Source organism: Xiphophorus hellerii, chromosome 13, assembly GCF_003331165.1.
Source record: "Xiphophorus hellerii strain 12219 chromosome 13, Xiphophorus_hellerii-4.1, whole genome shotgun sequence".
Classification (NCBI taxonomy): Eukaryota; Metazoa; Chordata; class Actinopteri; order Cyprinodontiformes; family Poeciliidae; genus Xiphophorus; species Xiphophorus hellerii.
Window position 1 is genome coordinate 7390400 of NC_045684.1, and position 17255 is coordinate 7407654.

The 17255-nt window shown below is 36.6% G+C and overlaps 3 protein-coding genes and 1 long non-coding RNA gene across 7 annotated transcripts in view; 1 reads left to right on the forward strand and 3 right to left on the reverse strand.

The window, feature by feature from the left end:
- LOC116731067 (uncharacterized) lies at nucleotides 1-7358 on the forward strand. The gene is made up of 3 exons (XR_004341524.1): nucleotides 1-116; nucleotides 5146-5154; nucleotides 7347-7358. It is a non-coding gene; the product is annotated as an uncharacterized LOC116731067 (long non-coding RNA).
- LOC116730875 (gastrula zinc finger protein XlCGF57.1-like) overlaps nucleotides 1-14294 on the reverse strand; it is a 29790-nt gene extending 15496 nt beyond the window's left edge. The window contains exons 1-2 of one of the 2 annotated variants that reach the window (XM_032580416.1): nucleotides 14269-14294; nucleotides 755-893 (exon numbers count right to left, since the gene is read on the reverse strand). In XM_032580416.1, the coding sequence (XP_032436307.1) occupies nucleotides 755-818 (64 nt within the window). In that variant the 5' untranslated portion in view covers nucleotides 819-893; nucleotides 14269-14294. Of the gene's footprint in view, nucleotides 1-754; nucleotides 894-14268 lie in introns of those variants that run through there. The other variant, XR_004341430.1, reaches the window with a different exon arrangement.
- LOC116730882 (gastrula zinc finger protein XlCGF8.2DB-like) lies at nucleotides 1948-14137 on the reverse strand. Of its 3 annotated transcripts, XM_032580431.1 has the most exons (4): nucleotides 14130-14137; nucleotides 11818-11914; nucleotides 5298-5303; nucleotides 1948-3890 (listed from the first exon to the last, which is right to left on the reverse strand). In XM_032580431.1, exon 4 carries the CDS (start codon nucleotides 3762-3764, stop codon nucleotides 2739-2741), a length of 1026 nt encoding a protein of 341 aa, XP_032436322.1. In that variant the 5' UTR covers nucleotides 3765-3890; nucleotides 5298-5303; nucleotides 11818-11914; nucleotides 14130-14137; the 3' UTR covers nucleotides 1948-2738. The 3 variants fall into 3 exon arrangements, with proteins under 3 accessions (XP_032436322.1, XP_032436321.1, XP_032436320.1); XM_032580430.1 differs by lacking the exon at nucleotides 14130-14137 and having other exon boundaries at nucleotides 11818-11966; XM_032580429.1 differs by lacking the exons at nucleotides 5298-5303; nucleotides 11818-11914; nucleotides 14130-14137 and adding an exon at nucleotides 5608-6127 and having other exon boundaries at nucleotides 1948-4294.
- LOC116730886 (gastrula zinc finger protein XlCGF57.1-like) overlaps nucleotides 10374-17255 on the reverse strand; it is a 19441-nt gene continuing 12559 nt past the window's right edge. Inside the window, exon 6 of the mRNA XM_032580437.1 lies at nucleotides 10374-10573. Within this exon, the coding sequence (XP_032436328.1) occupies nucleotides 10560-10573 (14 nt within the window). The 3' untranslated portion in view covers nucleotides 10374-10559. The remainder of the gene's footprint in view (nucleotides 10574-17255) is intronic.

Here is a 17255-nt window from a genome sequence, read left to right on the forward strand (position 1 = left end):
ATTAAACTCATGGCATCAGATTGTAGCTATGGTAAAACATAACTCTAACTGAGAAGATTGTTATTTGCACTTTTACAAAGTAAACTTGTCAGCTCCTTTAAATCTTGAATTTAATTGTTAAACAATTTTAAATATTTTACTTTATCTATCCTGAAACAATTGCATTAAATTTAACAGCATTGACATTCTCAATATACAAATGTTAAAATGCTAAATCAATTAAATGTTTTAATACATAAAAATAGCAAGTTTTTTGGAGGAAAACCTGTTCACAAAGGAAGGAACTGCATTAGTTTTTGTTTTTTTTTAAAGGCTGCTATAATTGATGTGTATTTGCATATAAAATAAGTAAACAATATTTAATTTACAATCGGTGTCATATGATAGCTCTCAGTATGATGTTGAGAGAACAAAATAGCTCATGTCTTCAAAAACATTGGGCATCCCTAATCTTAAATAAACAGAAATATAAAATTACACAGACAATATAACTAAAACTAAACAATGTACATACAAACTATAACTAGTATGAAAAAAGATGGAGCTGAGATAAGGGTGCCACAGATCAAAACTGTAATTTTGATATTACAAAATGAATAGTAAATAGTCCAGGCCCACGTTTTAGAGTAGTTTTGTTATTGCAGAGTCGTTTGGTTTGGTGCAGCGACAATTTAAAGAGGATGTCGAGTTCAGAGTCGCCCCGGACAATTTTCTCTAACCTGCATCATCAGTAAAACGTGAGGGTGTTTCCTACCTATTCGGTGTAAGATTATCTGGGGTAATCGGGAGAAATCCAGCAGTCTGCGCTTATCATCCATCTCTTCCTCGGACTTGACGATGATTTTATAAAACTCCGTTAATGTTTCTTCAGCAGCAGTTAACGGCTCGTTGATTAACTCTCTCTGGGGCGGAACTGAAGACATTTTAACAGCAAACAGTCAAATATTTTACCCAAAACACCAAACCTGAATTCAAACTACATTCTAACAGAGGGGAAGCTAACGCTGCTAGCTGTGCTCTGTTTTAATTTCTCGCGTGTTTCACTGTAGCTCCACGGAAGAAACTAAGAAGACTTTTAGTTCCGCTTTAAATTTTCTGATCTCCTATTAATCTCCTCTTTTAATAAAGTGATGTTAAATAAATTAGAATATTAATTAAAAGTAGTGTCTTTTCCAGTACATCACTTTACTAAGTGAAACACACTATAACTTAAAACACAAAGTATGATGTTTTCAACCATATACAATGAACAAATTAATTATAAGAATTTTGCGCATACACAAACACCCTTTTAAAGATTAGAATATTAAATAACTATAAAAAACCCTTCAATACAAAAATTAGAGCAACATGAGACTATGTTTAAAGCTGTCAAGATTAATTGAGCAAAATTTGTATTCATGTCAACATTACGTTTTTTAACTATTTTATGAACCAAAAACTTAAACTCACAAAATAAATTTACCAACATTCTCAATACTCCAAACAATAACAGATGTAATTATGTTGTCTTGTTAACTATTAACTCAGTCTCATTTTAGACTTTATAGTAGAAAATGCATTTCAGTATAATTCAGCCATTTTATTTATTTGATATTTTTGTATCAGTGGAAAAGGTTAATTTATTGCTGTAACAAAAAGCAGAACTGCTTCAAAGTCATCACATTAGCTGTAGGTATAAAACACTACTCTAACCTGTCTGAAACATCTCACAGGACACACAACATATGAAGCCCAGATCAGATTACATCTGAACAAAAAGGGTTTATTAAACCCATGTCTGGACTCAAGAATGCAACTGGGAGTCTTGCCAAAACCAACAAAGGAATGGGAGAAGTTGCAAACCACTCAATGAGTGTTCAGGGTGTTGCAGTGCTCCGCACCTCCCCACTGCCATCCTGCAAAGTTAGAACGGATCCTAATTAAGAGTCAAAATGCACTACAAGATTGAAAAAAAAAAGATGACTTTATTATATAAGAAGTACAAATAGTTGTAATGACAATCACTTTTGTAAGAGAAATGGAATTTATATCACTTATACATTTACTAACATCTTTTAAAAATCCTTAAACAAAAACTCTGTATAATGAATGAAAGACAAGAAAATAAAAATTATTTTACAATTCAGAATAGCTTTAACAAGGATTTATGTATTTAAACCAAAAATAGTAAAATATCTGCAGTATCAACATGATTTAGTCAACCTTATGCCTGCGTTGTTGAAATCTTATAATCAGCATAATTTCCTTCCTGAATTAGAAACAGAGAAAATAATGAAAATAATAATGTGTGATAATTAGATTCAAATACAGAAAACATTATGAATCCCAATGGGCAATTACCGGTCCATACATCAACTCTTAACATGAATCCACTAACAGAAAACATTTAAATAATTGAACAAAAACTCTGTATAAATACAGCAAAAGATAAACATAAGATTTTATAAGCTTTACATTATAATTCTGAACATTTAAACCATTTATTCCTTCAACACACCCTTCAAATCCATTTCATTTAAGATTCCCGGTGATTATTATCTGAAATCTGGTTTTAAGATGTGAAATTAGTAGAATAAGGTAAATTTTAAGAACTTCAGTTAGAAGTCTTATTTGAAATGCTTTTTTGAACTAAGCTACAACAAATCAAAGATATGATCTAAATGTAATTAAAGCACAAAAAGCAAGTTAGAGAGCACCATGGTATTTGAGGTTCACATAATGCTGTCTCACATTTGTTAGTCCTCGTGAATAGGTAAACCATTTTCATAGGTGAAACTTTTCCCACAAATCCCACATGAGAAATGCTCCACACTTGTGTGACCTATAACGTGACTAGCTAAATTATTTTTGTGAATGACTCCTTTTCCACAAGTCATACATGTGAAAGGCTTCTCACCTATGTGAAGGTTCATGTGTTTGACTAAATGATCTTTTCGTGTGAAACTTTTTTCACAAGTCATACATGTGAAAGGCTTCTCGGTCATATGAATCCTCATGTGAGAAGTTAAACGAGATGTGCTTCTGAAACTTTTTCCACAAGTTCCACATGAGAAAGGCTTCTCACCTGTATGAATTCTCATGTGAATAGTTAAATCAAATTTGATTCTGAAACTTTTTCCACAAGTCATACATGTGAAAGGCTTCTCACCTGTGTGAATTCTCATGTGATTAACTAAATGATCAGTTCGAGTGAAACTTTTTCCACAAGTCATACATGTCAAAGGCTTCTCAGCCATATGAATCCTCATGTGAGAAGTTAAACGAGACGTGCTTCTGAAACTTTTTCCACAAGTTCCACATGAGAAAGGCTTCTCACCTGTATGAATTCTTGTGTGAATGGTTAAATCAGATTTGATTCTGAAACTTTTTCCACAAGTAGTACATGTGAATGGCTTCTCACCTGTGTGAAGCTTCATGTGATTACTTAAATGATCTTTTCGACTGAAACTTTTTCCACAAGTCGTACATGTGAAAGGCTTCTCGACCATATGAACCTTCATGTGAGAAGATAAACAAGATGCGCTTCTAAAAAGTTTTCGACAATTCACACAAGAGAAAGGCTTCTCGCCTGTATGAGTCCTCATGTGAATAGTTAAATTTCTTTTGTTACTAAACTTTTTTTCACAAGTTCTACATGTGAAAGGCTTCTCTCCAGTGTGGCTTTTCATGTGAGAAATTAAATTACCTTTTTGAGTGAAACTTTTTCCACAAGTAAGACATGTGAAACGCTTCTCCCCAGTATGAATCCTCACGTGTGTCATCAAGTTACCTTTTTGAGAAAAGATTTGATGACAAAATTCACAGGAATACACATTTTGGTCCAGGTGAGTTTTTTTGTGCTTTCTATGTTTTGGACCTTCGGTAGTTCCTTTTTGCTGTTTGGTTTTCTGACATCTCTTGTTTTGTTTCTGCTCTTTGTCTCTCTTTTCTCCTGGGTCTCCAGAATTGTTTCCTTCCTGATCCTGGTTCTCAACTACTGGACCCTCCATAGTGCTTGAAAAGTGGAAAATAAGTTGGCTCCTGTTTGGTTCTGTTTCATTGCTGATTTTTTGTACATTAGAAGGAGTCACCAAAATGTCTCCAGTTTCCTGTTTCAACATAAGATGCTCTTCATCCTGACTTATGCAAAGCTGATTTTCTTCTTCTTTGAACTGTTGATGTTCTGGTTCCTCTTGCTCATGTTTTATTTTAAAAGGTTCTGGTTCCTCTTTATCTATAGCTGAATTCCCATCCTGGTTGCTGAACTCAGTGAAATCTTCCTCCTCTTTACACACACAATTTTGTGGGAGATCTGGACAAAATAAACAACCAACAGCTTATAAATTTAGGTAAAAACAAACTTCATGTTTATCCATTGATGCAACTGAAACAGGCTTTATTTCATATGAATATTAAACTTAATCGATGTTGATCTTCTGATGGGAGAGTCAATAGATGTGCATCATAATACAATAAAAACATTGTTTTATAACATTCTGTTAATCTTCACCTTTCAATTAAATTAACTTTTAAAGGACCTTCGTAAGGAAGGCAAGGGATGACAAAATTAAATATACCATACTTGTAAATTTTCCTTTAAGGAACAAAATATATCATGAAATTATGAAATATTCAATTAAATAAATGACTTCTAAAATGATTAAATCTACCTTTTTAAATAATTTATTTTAATTGATTATTTAAATTATTTAGTTATTTAATTGACTATTTCCATGTTCCTCTTGAAAATGAGATATAGATATAGAACGGGGTTTACCTGTTTAAATAAAGGAAGTAATTTTAAAAGAATTTGTAAAATGTAACTTTAAGAAAAACATATCTAGAATATATTTTATCATTTCACTATATTCTTTTGAGGGATATCCGTATAGCACTTTTCAGCTTTACATCAAGAAAACAAAAATAAAAAAATCATAAAAATAACAGTCACCAACTTGAGAACTTGCAGTTTTCTAGAAGTTTGTTCCAGATTTGTGGTGCATAGATGCTAAATGCTGCTTCTTCATGTTTGGTGCTGATTCTGGGGATGCAGAGCAAACCAGAACCGGAAGACCTGAGAGGTCTGGAAGGTTGATACAACAACAGCCGATCTTTAATGTATTGTGGTGCTATGCCGTTCAGTGATTTATAAACTAACAACAGTATTTTAAAGTCTATTCTCTGAGCTACAGGGAGCCAGTGTAGAACTGGGTGATGTGCTCTAACTTCCTGGTTTTAGTCAGAACACCAGCAGCAGCGTCCTGGATCAGCTGCAGAAGGGCGATTGTTTTTTTTAGTCAGACCTGTGAGGACACTGTTACGTAATCAGTGCGACAAAAGATAAACACATGGATGCGTCTCTCTAGATCTTGCTGGGACACTAGCCGTGTAATTGTAGAAATGTTCTTTAAGTGGCTATAAGGCAGACTTTGTAGCCGGCCTTTCTTTCCTTCAGTTAATATTATGTACATCCATGATCTAACTAAGCTTTCAATGGAACTGATCTGTTTCAGGTTTTTATTGTTGTAATATTTTAGCATTTAGTTTCATGCCCAATTCAGCGTCGGTCCCAAACAATTTTATTTAACTTGTCTCTAATAATTAAGACGGGACAGTGGTTCCTACCTATTCGGTGTAAGATTATCTGGGGCCTCCGGGAGAAATCCAGCAGTCTGCGATGATCATCCATCTCTTCCTCCGACTTGACGATGATTTCTTTAAACTCTGTGAATGTTTCTTCAGCAGCAGTTAACGGCTCGTTGATAAACTCTCTCTGACGCTGAACTGAAGACATTTTTACTGCAAACACTCAAATATTTACCCAAAATACCAAACCCGTCTTCAAACTACATCCTAACAGAAGGGAAGCTAACGCTGCTATTTGTGTCCTGTTTTTATTTCCTGTCTGTTTCACTGTAGCTCCACTGAAGAAACAGTGAACGGCTATTTATGGCACAGTGACATAAACAGTGTCAAAAATAGCAATCACTCAAATATTCCTACAAAACACCAAAACCCTTGATCAAAATGTCTTCTGACAGAACAACTATCGCTGCTATCCGCGCTGTTTATTTCCTGTGTGTTTCACTGTGGCTCCACGGAGGAAACTGTGAACGACTTTTAGTTCCGCTTTGAATTTTCAAACTCTCCTTGATCCACCTCTTTTAACAGTTAGACTAAATAAATTACAATGTCAGAATTGTATTTTTCAGTATCCCAATTTACTAACCGAGACACACTACATAGGTTAAAATACAAAACAATAATGTTTTAAACTCTTTCCTTCTCCTCAGCATGTTATAATCGATCCTTACCTGCTGATGGTCTATATTTGCTCCCTGACTTTGCCCTTTTTATTGTGACAACATGATTTCTTTTAAATATGTGAAAAGCATAGTATGCAAAACATTTGTACATAAATGAGGGATGTACAAAGGGATGTAACCAAGGCAGGGGTGGGTAGAGTAAGCAGAGAATAAAGTCAATAGAATAACAAACAGAAAAGGATTAAAATAACTTGTGATACTTAGATTCAGATACAGAAAACATTAATCCCAAAGGAGAACTCAGTAGTTGTCTACCAGACCATGTAACCGAGTTCTGCTTCACTCCACTGTACCAGGCTGGCCCAAGTAACCCCTCGACTCTGCACCGTGTAGTCGTTTTTAATAAAGACAAGGAGTTTCTGGGTGATCAGGCAGTTTATTTCCTTAGGGTGGTCTGGGAGGCCGGCAACAGGAACACTGTTTGAAGACACGAGAGGTGGGGGATGTGCGATGAAATATGAAACAAGCTTACTTTGAGTTGTACATGGAGGTGGCAGGTAGTAGCTGCTGGCTGCAGAACACATGGGTGCTTGTCCTCGTCTGTTGACAATAACAGAAGATTCTTGAGTCAGACAAGAGACAAAGAGAATGCCAAGAAGCGTGATCTGGGAGGACGGACAGGTTAAGCACTCAAGAGGATTGAGGATGCCAGACAAGGTTTAAGCACTTATTATGGAGACGAATTCTTGAACGAGGGAATCCACTTTCTGCCAGGATATATTCTGGTTTTTTGGGGGGGTTTTTTTACAGAATTTCTGTCAGACGTTTCCCGTTATTTAACAGTTTTTTCCGTAAATTAAAGGTTTTCTGTGTTTAAAATTTAACATGGAAAAATTTTAAATTCTGGAAAACAATTGCTAAATCACTGAAAAAAAATTAGCTGGAAATTCCGTAAAAAAAACCCAGTAAATGTACTGGCAGAAAATTACCAGGACATTGTCGGTTTCTTTTACGGATTTTTTATTTTTTTTACTGTGTGGTCAGAGCAGGTATAATTTTAAAGAAATTAATGAAAACAATTACACAGGTCATCTGAAGTCATCATCAAAATCTTCAAAGCAAAATCAGCAAAGTGATTTTTTTTCACTGTACAAATGTTTGACAGCAATTAAGCTTGATTTGAAGACTGTGGGAGGAGTTATGAAGGGGCAACTTCACTCAGGTGTTATTGCAGAATAAAAGATACAGAGTAATTTCACACTTGAATTCATATTATATCGTCTGACCACTGTGAGTTCTCATGTGAATAGATAAACTCTTTTTATGGATGAAACTTTTAAAACAAGCAATACATGATAAAGGTTTCACATCTGTGTGAATCCTCATGTGGGTAGTTAAACTAATTTTTTTTGTGAAACTCTTTCCACAACTAATACATGTGAAAGGTTTCTCACCTGTGTGAATCCTCATGTGGGTAGTTAAACTACATTTGTGAGAGAAACTCTTTCCACAACTAATACATGTGAAAGGTTTCTCACCTGTGTGAATCCTCGTGTGTCTCATCAATTTGCTGTTTTGAGAAAAGGTTTTATCACAAACTTTACAGGGATATAATTTTTTATCAAGGTGAGATTTTTTGTGCTTTTTCTGTTTTGGACCTTCAGTAGTTCCTTCTTTCTGTTTGGTTTTCTGACATCTCTTGTTTTGTTTCTGCTCTTCGTCTCTCTTTTCTCCTGGGTGTCCAGAATTGTTTCCTTCCTGATTCTGCTTCTCATCTTCAGGAGAAGCATGAGAGACGCGTTGGTTCCTGTTTGGTTCTGTTTCATTGTTGATTCGTTTCTCATTAGAAGGGGTCACCAAAATGTCTCCAGTCTCCTGTTTCAGTACAAGATGCTCTTCGTCCTGACTGATGCAGAGTTGATTCTCTTCCTCTCTGAACTGTTGATGTTCTGGTTCCTCTTGCTCCAGTTTTATCGAGACAGGTTCTGGTTCCTCCTTCTTGTTGCTCGGCTCTTTGAGAATCTCCTCCTCTTTACACACACAGCATTGTGGGCAATCTGGCAAAAAGAAAAAACAAAAGCCTATAACTTTAAGTAGAACACAAAAATTTCACTTTAATTTGTTGGTGCTTCTGAACAGGCTCTATGGCATGTCTAGGTGATATTAAAGCTTGGTTGGCCTTGAACTTTTTAAATTTTAATGAAAACAAAACAGAGGTGATGGTGTTTGGACCCAGTGGCTCCTGTGAGTCTTCCTCTGTTGACCTGGGACCCTTGGAGGTTTATTTTAAACCTGTTATTACAGATCTTGGTTTTAAGGTGGACAGTGATTTTAAATTGGATAGTCAAATCAGAGCCGTGGTTAAGTCCAGCTTTTATCATTTAAGGCGATTGGCGTCAGTGAAATCTTTTCTTTCCAGGCAGCATTTTGAAACAGTGATCCATGCTTTTATTTCAACTCGATTGGATTACTGTAACGCACTTTATCTGGGAGTTAGTCAGTCGCTGCTCTCACGTCTGCAGCTAGTACAGAATGCTGCTGCACGACTGCTGACAGGAACTCGAAAGAGGGAACACGTGACCCCTGTCCTGGCCTCACTTCACTGGCTGCCGGTATATTTTAGGATTCATTTTAAAATTCTTATGTTTGTTTTTAAATCACTACATAATCTTGCCCCGGCTTACCTCTCTGAGCTTCTTCACCCATACATACCTTATCGGTCTCTTAGGTCCGCAGATCAGCTGCTTTTGGAGGTACCGAGATCAAGAAGGAAGCTCAGAGGGGACAGAGCTTTCTCTGTCATGGGCCCCAAATTATGGAACAACTTGCCTTTGCAGGTCAGGGAGGCCCCTTCACTGTCCACTTTTAAAGCTCGTCTTAAAACCCATCTATTTTATTTGGCTTTCAACTCTAGCGGGATCTAGTTTTAAATTGTATGTTTTTGTTTTTAAACTGTAAGTTTTTATTTTATGTTTTTTTTATTGTTATGTTGTGTTTTGATGTACAGCACTTTGTATCAGCTGTGGTTGTTTTAAAGTGCTTTATAAATAAAGTTGGTATGGTATGGTATGGTATTTTATTTGAAAATGAACCAACATCCCTCTGACTGGAAGGGAACAAGGTGTGTCAAAATACAACTCTGGAAAAACTGCACAGTTTTGTAAAAATCAACATCTCTGCATGTATGGTTGGCATTTCATTCCAGTGTCAGTTGAATTCTAACCCAAGTCCACCTCAATGTTTGCGGCAGGAATGGCATAAGGTCTCCCAAAAGCAGTGTGAAATACTGGAGGAAAGCATGACGAAACACATGACATAAAAACATTTTGCTAGACAATGTCAAACATAGAGAAGTTTAAGTTATTGTTATCAAACCTTATCAAATACGGAGTTTTGAAGCCAAAACTGCCAACCATGAGAATCAACTCATTTAAAGTTTAAACTCAGTTTCACACAAACACAAAGACCCTATAAATGTTGGGCTGTTGAACTGGACCATTCAAGCTAATTTTTTGTTAGCAGCTTAGTGGCCCTGGGGCCCTTAGCGGCTGCTTAGTTTGCTATTGCCTTGTGCCGGCTCTGGCAATCAATGCAGGAAAATTAATTTGTGGTGAATCTTGCATTTTCTTTAAAGTACAAATCCATTTTATTTCATTTGAAAAGATTTTAATCAGAGTAAAACTGGTTAATATAATTTGAAAGAAAACTCAATCTCATTTTACTTTAAAGACAAAACTATCACAAATACTTTTTTGCAGATTTAAAAAAAAAAACATTCAATTCTTTACATTCTAGCTTTGATTTTAAAAGCTTTTAAAATAAACCCCACTAACTCTCTCTATTGTACAGAATAATACAAATCAATCGCTCAAGTCCAATCTTGTGAGAATGTTCTGGAAGGGAGTCCATGTCCGGTCAAACTCTGTTAATGCATGAAATAGTCAGTGGGCCCCCAAGGCTCTTCATCTATCAGCATCAGTACTGGCACTCCTCAGGGCTGTGTGCTGAGCCCTCTGCTCTTCACGTTGTACACACACAACATACAGTTTGACATAAACAGTATGTTAATACAATAACATACAGTTTATCATTATTGTTTCTTGATACAGAATATACCAAAAAGAACAAGAAAGCATCTCTGAAGGAAAATGTGTCATGGTTGCACATCTCCAAGTATCCAAATGATCACATTTAACAAATACAACAATTTTCAGCTTTATAGACATGAAACCCCTCCAGTCTTTCATTCTAGTTTTAAACCAAATCAGTTCTATAGTGAACCTCAACATAGAACTTGTATGGAAAATACTTCTACTGCTTTTCACCTGTGTGACGCCTCATGGCGAGTCAAACTACCTTTGAGACTAAAGATTTTTCCACAGTTTACACATGAAAACGGCTTTTCACCAGTGTGAATCATCATGTGCTGAGTTAAATTCCGTTTTCGAAAAAAACTTTTTCCACAGTTCACACATGAAAACGGCTTTTCACCATTGTGAATCATCATGTGCTGAGTTAAAATCCGTTTTTGACTAAAACTTTTTCCACAGTTCACACATGAAAACGGCTTTTCACCAGTGTGAATCATCATGTGCCGAGTTAAATCCTGTTTTTGACTAAAACTTTTTCCACAGTTTACACATGAAAACGGCTTTTCACCAGTGTGAATCCTCGCGTGCCGAGTTAAATCCTGTTTTTGACTAAAACTTTTTCCACAGTTCACACATGAAAACAGCTTTTCACCAGAGTGAGTCATCATATGGTGAGTAAAATGATGTTTGTGACTAAAACATTTTCCACAGTTCACACATGTAAACGGCTTTTCACCAGTATGAGTTCTCATGTGAGCATCAAAAACAGATTTTGAAGTCAAACGCTTTTTACAGATGACACATGAGAAAGGTTTTCTTCTTTCCTGATTTTGGTTCTCAGTTTCAGCAGCTTCCTGGAAGATGACTTGGTTCCTGTTTGGTTCTGATTCAGTGTGGTCTGTTTGCTCATCAACAGGAACCACCATGCAGGTATCAGTCTCCTGTTTTAATTCAATCTGTTCTTCAGCCTGACTGCAGTAAACTTCTTTCTCTTCCACTTTTATCTGATGATCTTCTGGCTCTTCCTGTTCTTGTTTCACCTGCACAGGTTCTAACTCCTCCTGGTCCAGAGTGGATCTCCTCTCCTGGTTATAAACGTTACACTTCAGGGAATCTGGACAAGAAAATAGAGCAAAAGAGTAATTGTTAACTTTACTGAAGTAAATAGGAGAAATTGTTCATCGTTTAAAACAGCAAGGAACAAAAAACCCACTTGAAAATTCAAGAGCGCAGACAGAGATACAGATCAGTCGATACATCCAGCTGACATTTGGAGAATTCTCAAATCAACAGATGTAAAAAATATATTTTATTTATTACAAAATTAATTGTAGTCGGGATTATTGTTCATATTTAACAGTAAAATGTATTATTTCAAGATATTTATTTTTATTACTTTGAATTATATTAAAATTTTATTTTAGTCCACTTTATATTTTTATGGTTTATTTCTAAACATGAGTTTATTTGTAGGTTTATTTGTTATTAACTTTCGTAAGTTGGACATTAAGAACTGTGGGTCCATTTTCTGTAAGTATAGGGACTGGTATAGGACCAGCATGCACTGGGTTGGGTCTGTGGGTTTTGACCAGAGCAGGAGAGGAAACAATGAAAAGTAGTGATGGTGAGATGCAGCTTCATGAAGCCCTGAGGAACTCCATCCAATCATTCGACTCATGAGCCGATGCACCGCGGTACTTCATTTTCTCTACTGTGACATCAACTGGACAATATATGTAAAATAGGCAACGTGAAAACATCATGAAGCTTTACAATGAATAAACAAGTTTAAAATCTTTGTGATTCTGATACATAAATTCTGATTAATCTGGTTGTATGAAACAATGGCTGGATCCAAAAGAAACTAGAAACAAATAGAAAAGAGGGTTGTGATTGGCTTGTAGGCCTGTCACGATAGCAAATTTTGCTGAGCGATTAATTGTCTCAAAAATTATTGCGATAAACGATAATATTGTTTGAAGACCTTTTTACACTGATTTTATGGAAATGACATAATAATCCATGCGATTTCCTGCCAAAGATAGATACACTTTATTTTCAAAAGACCACTAAACACTGGAACTGATAAACAAAATAAACAAAACAACCAAAAACGAAAATAAAATGGTCTCCATTAATAAAAAACGCACTTGAAAAATAAAACTAAACAACATAAAGTAAAAGTGGAAATAAATACTGCATTCAATCAAAAGAGTGCAGATTATGAAGTCTGTATACTATATTGCCCTTCAGTAATAATTAGATTTAAATAGAGAAGATGAATTGCAACTACCTGATGCAATAGTTCACACTACACGATTTTTTGCTCCTATTTTTCCCCATACAACAATCTTAGAACGTTGGTCTTTCTAAGATTGTGTGGTGTGTTATGGTAGATCGTCGTTGCCGCTCCGATCCAAATCAGTGGTTTTCTCCGACTGGGCGCTTTAACGCAGCCTGTTGAATGTGACAGGCAGCCAATCAGAAAGCGCGGATTCTCCTCCGCACTTTCTGAGGGGAAATTACGAAAGGGAATCCCAAACAGCTGAGCAACCCGAAGTCCAGCGGACATTGGAGATGATACGTGGAAACAACATTAATGTTTATTCAACATGCAAAGAATATAGAAATGACAAGAGGAGGAGTTGGAGCGAAATTGCTACTGCAGTTGATAAACCCGGTAACTTTTCAGCAGTTCTTTGTTAAGGTGACGTAAATAGGTTATAATGATTTTCATTCAGTCAGGACTTTACGCTGACACTAGCCACATGCATTGCAGGTAGATTGTAGTAAAGCATTGATTAATGCCTGGTTTTAAAATTAGTTAAAGGGCGAGTCCACTTAATTTTTCACTACCTTCCACATCTTTAATAGAGTCTAGTTTAAAAACTACAACAGCTAGACTCTTCTGACCTGGACTGGGTTAATCTGCTCTCACAGCAGAATATTTATAACCATGTTTCTGATTTGTGAAACTTCAATAAAGGTTGATTTCACCACTTTTTAATCTCTGTTATAGTATAACTGCTCAAATTCCCAAACTACCATAACACCTAAACTCTTGAAACCTGGACAAGATTATTTTAAACTAACAGCAGAATATTTAAAACCATCTTTGTGATTTGTGAAACTTTTATCCGATTTGTGGAACTTCAATAAAATGCCGTTTTTACCCATCTTTGCATCCAGCTCATATTAAAACTGCTCTAATGCCAAAACTACAACAACTACGTATTTCAAACTTGGACTAGATTATTCTTCTCTAATAGCAGAATATTTTAATTCATGTTTGGGATTCATGAAACTTCACTAAAGTTTAGATTACTATTCACACTTGTTCCATGCAGTTTTTTAAAATTCCAATTCAATTCTAATTCAAAACCACTTAATTAATCCTAATGGGAAATTAAATGTTGGTGTTACTCATGAATTCTTCCAAGAGTTATTGTAGATGGAGATGGTTGTTGGAAGGAAAGATCTTCTGCAGCCGTCTGTTACATAAAGTTTCACAAATCAGAAAAAAGTTTCACAAATCAAATAAAAGTTTCACAAATCCCAAACCAACTTCAGCTTCGTGTAGTTAAAGGAGGAAAAGCCATAAAAAAGGTTTTTGGCTCCATTTTATTTCTACATCAATAAGCCATTTTCACAGCGTAATTGTGATTCCTGCGTTCATTTACCGGTTAACAAAACATTTATACGGGAAAAGAACATTTACTAAAATGATCCTCATACAGAAAGGTGCAGACATTTAGACCTTAACCTGCATCCAAACGCTGGTGGTTCCTACCTATTCGGTGTAAGATTATCTGGGGCCTCCGGGAGAAATCCAGCAGTCTGCGATGATCATCCATCTCTTCCTCCGACTTGACGATGATTTCTTTAAACTCTGTGAATGTTTCTTCAGCAGCAGTTAACGGCTCGTTGATAAACTCGTTTAGAGAAACAGTCGAACATTCAACCAAACAGACCATGCGCCATTTTCTTTGTCTTCTTCTTCTTTGGGATTTTATGACTGTCGTTCATTCATGTCATTGCATTACCGCCACCTTGTGGATCTTACGATCATCACATCTAAAGATTTCTCATACAGTGCCAGTTCTCTTTGAAAAACGTAAAATCTTTTCTTCCACTTTATCTAAATAAAACAAATACAATATTAGTATTCCAGTTTTCCACAAATCCAAAGTTAATATTGTCTTCTGATTCGTATCTCCTACATCCCGCAACATGTTTCACAGTTTCTTCACTCCACCAGATCAGAACCTTTCCTATAGTTTCCGTATATCCACAATGATCGCTGCTGCTTTGTTCGGAGTTACCGCTGGTTCCGTCCATCCTGTGGCTTATTGAGAGCCGATCAGCACCGGCTTGTTCACTGAATTGTGCGGTGCTGGTGGTCGAGTGTAAAAGACTTTTACCGGTTTTATCTATTTGATTTTTCTACCGGTATTTTAATAATAGTTTGTATTTTTTTTTCTTTTTTAGCTCTGAGGATTGAAGGTGGTGCGTTTGGCCCAGATGGTGGCGCCCCCTGTTGCTGTGGCTGTCCCGTGATCAACATAAATCGATTGAGGGAAATCCAACGAGTGTGTGACGTCACGGTGTTTGGTGATTCTTTGCTCGGGAGCCTCCGATCCAGAACCTGTCAGCACCTACCGCCAAGCCTCGGCAACTCAGCTTAGTTTTTCCTAACTTCTTCTCATCTACATAGAAGTATTATTTAATTTTACTGTTTTTATTTTAATAAATTATTATAACTTTGAAACAGTGTCTATTGCAATTCACTCTAAATTTCCCCTCTCGCTGCTCCTCTTTTTATTCAGACTTGGGAAACCCTAGTTACAGAAGTTAACAGCTGCTAGAAAAAGCAAATTAAAGTAAGATAAATGAGTACATATGAAAATAAGAAATTTAAAATCTAACACATAGCTAAAAATTGTAATTTATACCAGGTGAGTCTTTCTCCCCTACAATGTGGACCGGTACCAGTACTGGACTGATTCTGATCCTTCAAATGATTTTAACATAACTTAGAAGTTGATGTAAAAATAATGTTTGTTTTGGCCACAAAATGATTATGCTCAGCAGCAAACAACAAATCACCAACTACAGCAGAGAACAGCTCATCCATGTAGCAGCTATGTAGCCTGACGTAAAAACATTTTGCTAGTGTCAAAAAAGAGGAAATTTAATGCTAGCTTTGGACAAAATGTTTGGCTCTTTCCTCTTTAATTTCTTCCCGGGATCCTCGGCGAGTGACGGCGTGCTGCTAAAACGAAACAACAACAAAGCGTGTTGACATCACAGATCACAGAGTTTAATCCCACACAAAGCAACGCATGAATCAATTAACAAAGCTGCAGAGGTACAGAGATATGCATTTTCTCATAAAAATAAAGACACACAAGGGGAAGACAAACAAACATAAAACAAAGACAAAAAAAAGCAAAAATTTGCGGCCGCTGTCTCTCTGCATTTTCTTTCCTTTGGTCATCTTCTACCAAATTGGTGTTTCCCTATTTAATTTATGCAGCCAAGGCGTTCCGTTCTTTGACCAATTGGAAATTCCGTGTCTGTTATTACGCAATAGCCAGCCCCACCCACTCCTCACAACTTCTCCCGGGCTGACTACTGACCAGTTCTCTATCTAACAGGTCCGGAAAATCTCTGAGACCTGGGTATTACCCTAAAAGAGATCTATAAGAGATGATCTGTTCAAACTGGTGGCGAAAGCGATTCGTCTAGCTCTAACTACCTCCGATCCAGAAGTTACGACCCTTTACAGTTAAGAAGCAATCAGCTGAGTAGCCCTCGCAGCTGCATAATTCCAATAACCACTTCTGTTAACGGTAGCTCGCTTTCTAAAATATAACTCACTCTTGGAACCGGCTAGATTAATTTTAGTGACTTGGATATAACTCCCAGGGTCATTATTTACACTCACCAAAGGAAATTACGAAGCCTCCTATTTACTGGAATCATGTACATTAGTTTTACCTCAATTAAAAGAACTGAAAAATGATTAAATGACTCAATTAATTCCAATGTCCACCAACCTCATTAGAATTTTATATTATAAATTTATTAAGCAAGCTTAAGCAGGGATATGTGACATACAAATCAATAATCAATCGTATATAATTCGAGAGCAGTATAATAAAATCCACATGTATAACCATACTATCCTGTCTCTTTTCCCTAACTTATGTCGCAAATTCTGAGATAGATTTTTAGGGAGCAGATTCAACTCACACCCAGTTGTTAATGGATCTTTAGCAACAGGAACATCCAGAAGCCTTGGTCAGAGTCTTTGTCCTCGTATGGAAAAATCCTCCTTAGAATAGATGCAAAGCAGAATGGGTCCAAATCCTTCGAAAACCCAGCTCCTTTATCCCTTCAGGACCTTTGTCTTTTCTCCAAGTCTGTTGCAATATTTGGGTTGAGGCATGACCGACGGTCGAATCAGGAACCAGGGTTTGGGCATCAGGTTCTTGTCCCTTCTTGGCGGCACGGAGTTTCGACTTCCCCGTGGTTCCGAGCTGCGGACCTCTGCTGTTTTTCAATCTGCTTCCCCGTGTTGACTCTTCTCCAACGTCGCGGACTAAGAACAACTGCTTCCTCTTTTCATCGCTCTTTTATACTTTTCTCCACCATATGTGTGTGCGGGCAGTCTGATCTACGTGACACGTGACTTCCTGACCAACTGCTGACTCTGGTGGAAAACCCCGTCGGCACCCACCCTGTTTGCTGAGTAACTGGAAAGCCCCTTCTTTCCCCAACTTGCAACATATCAGCAGAGCCTCACTCATCCTGCTGATTCTAACATTATAACTTCCTCTCTTTTCTATAACTCTCTATCATCTGTTACAAATCATTAAGCACATTCAACTTGTATAAAACATTTGAATCACTT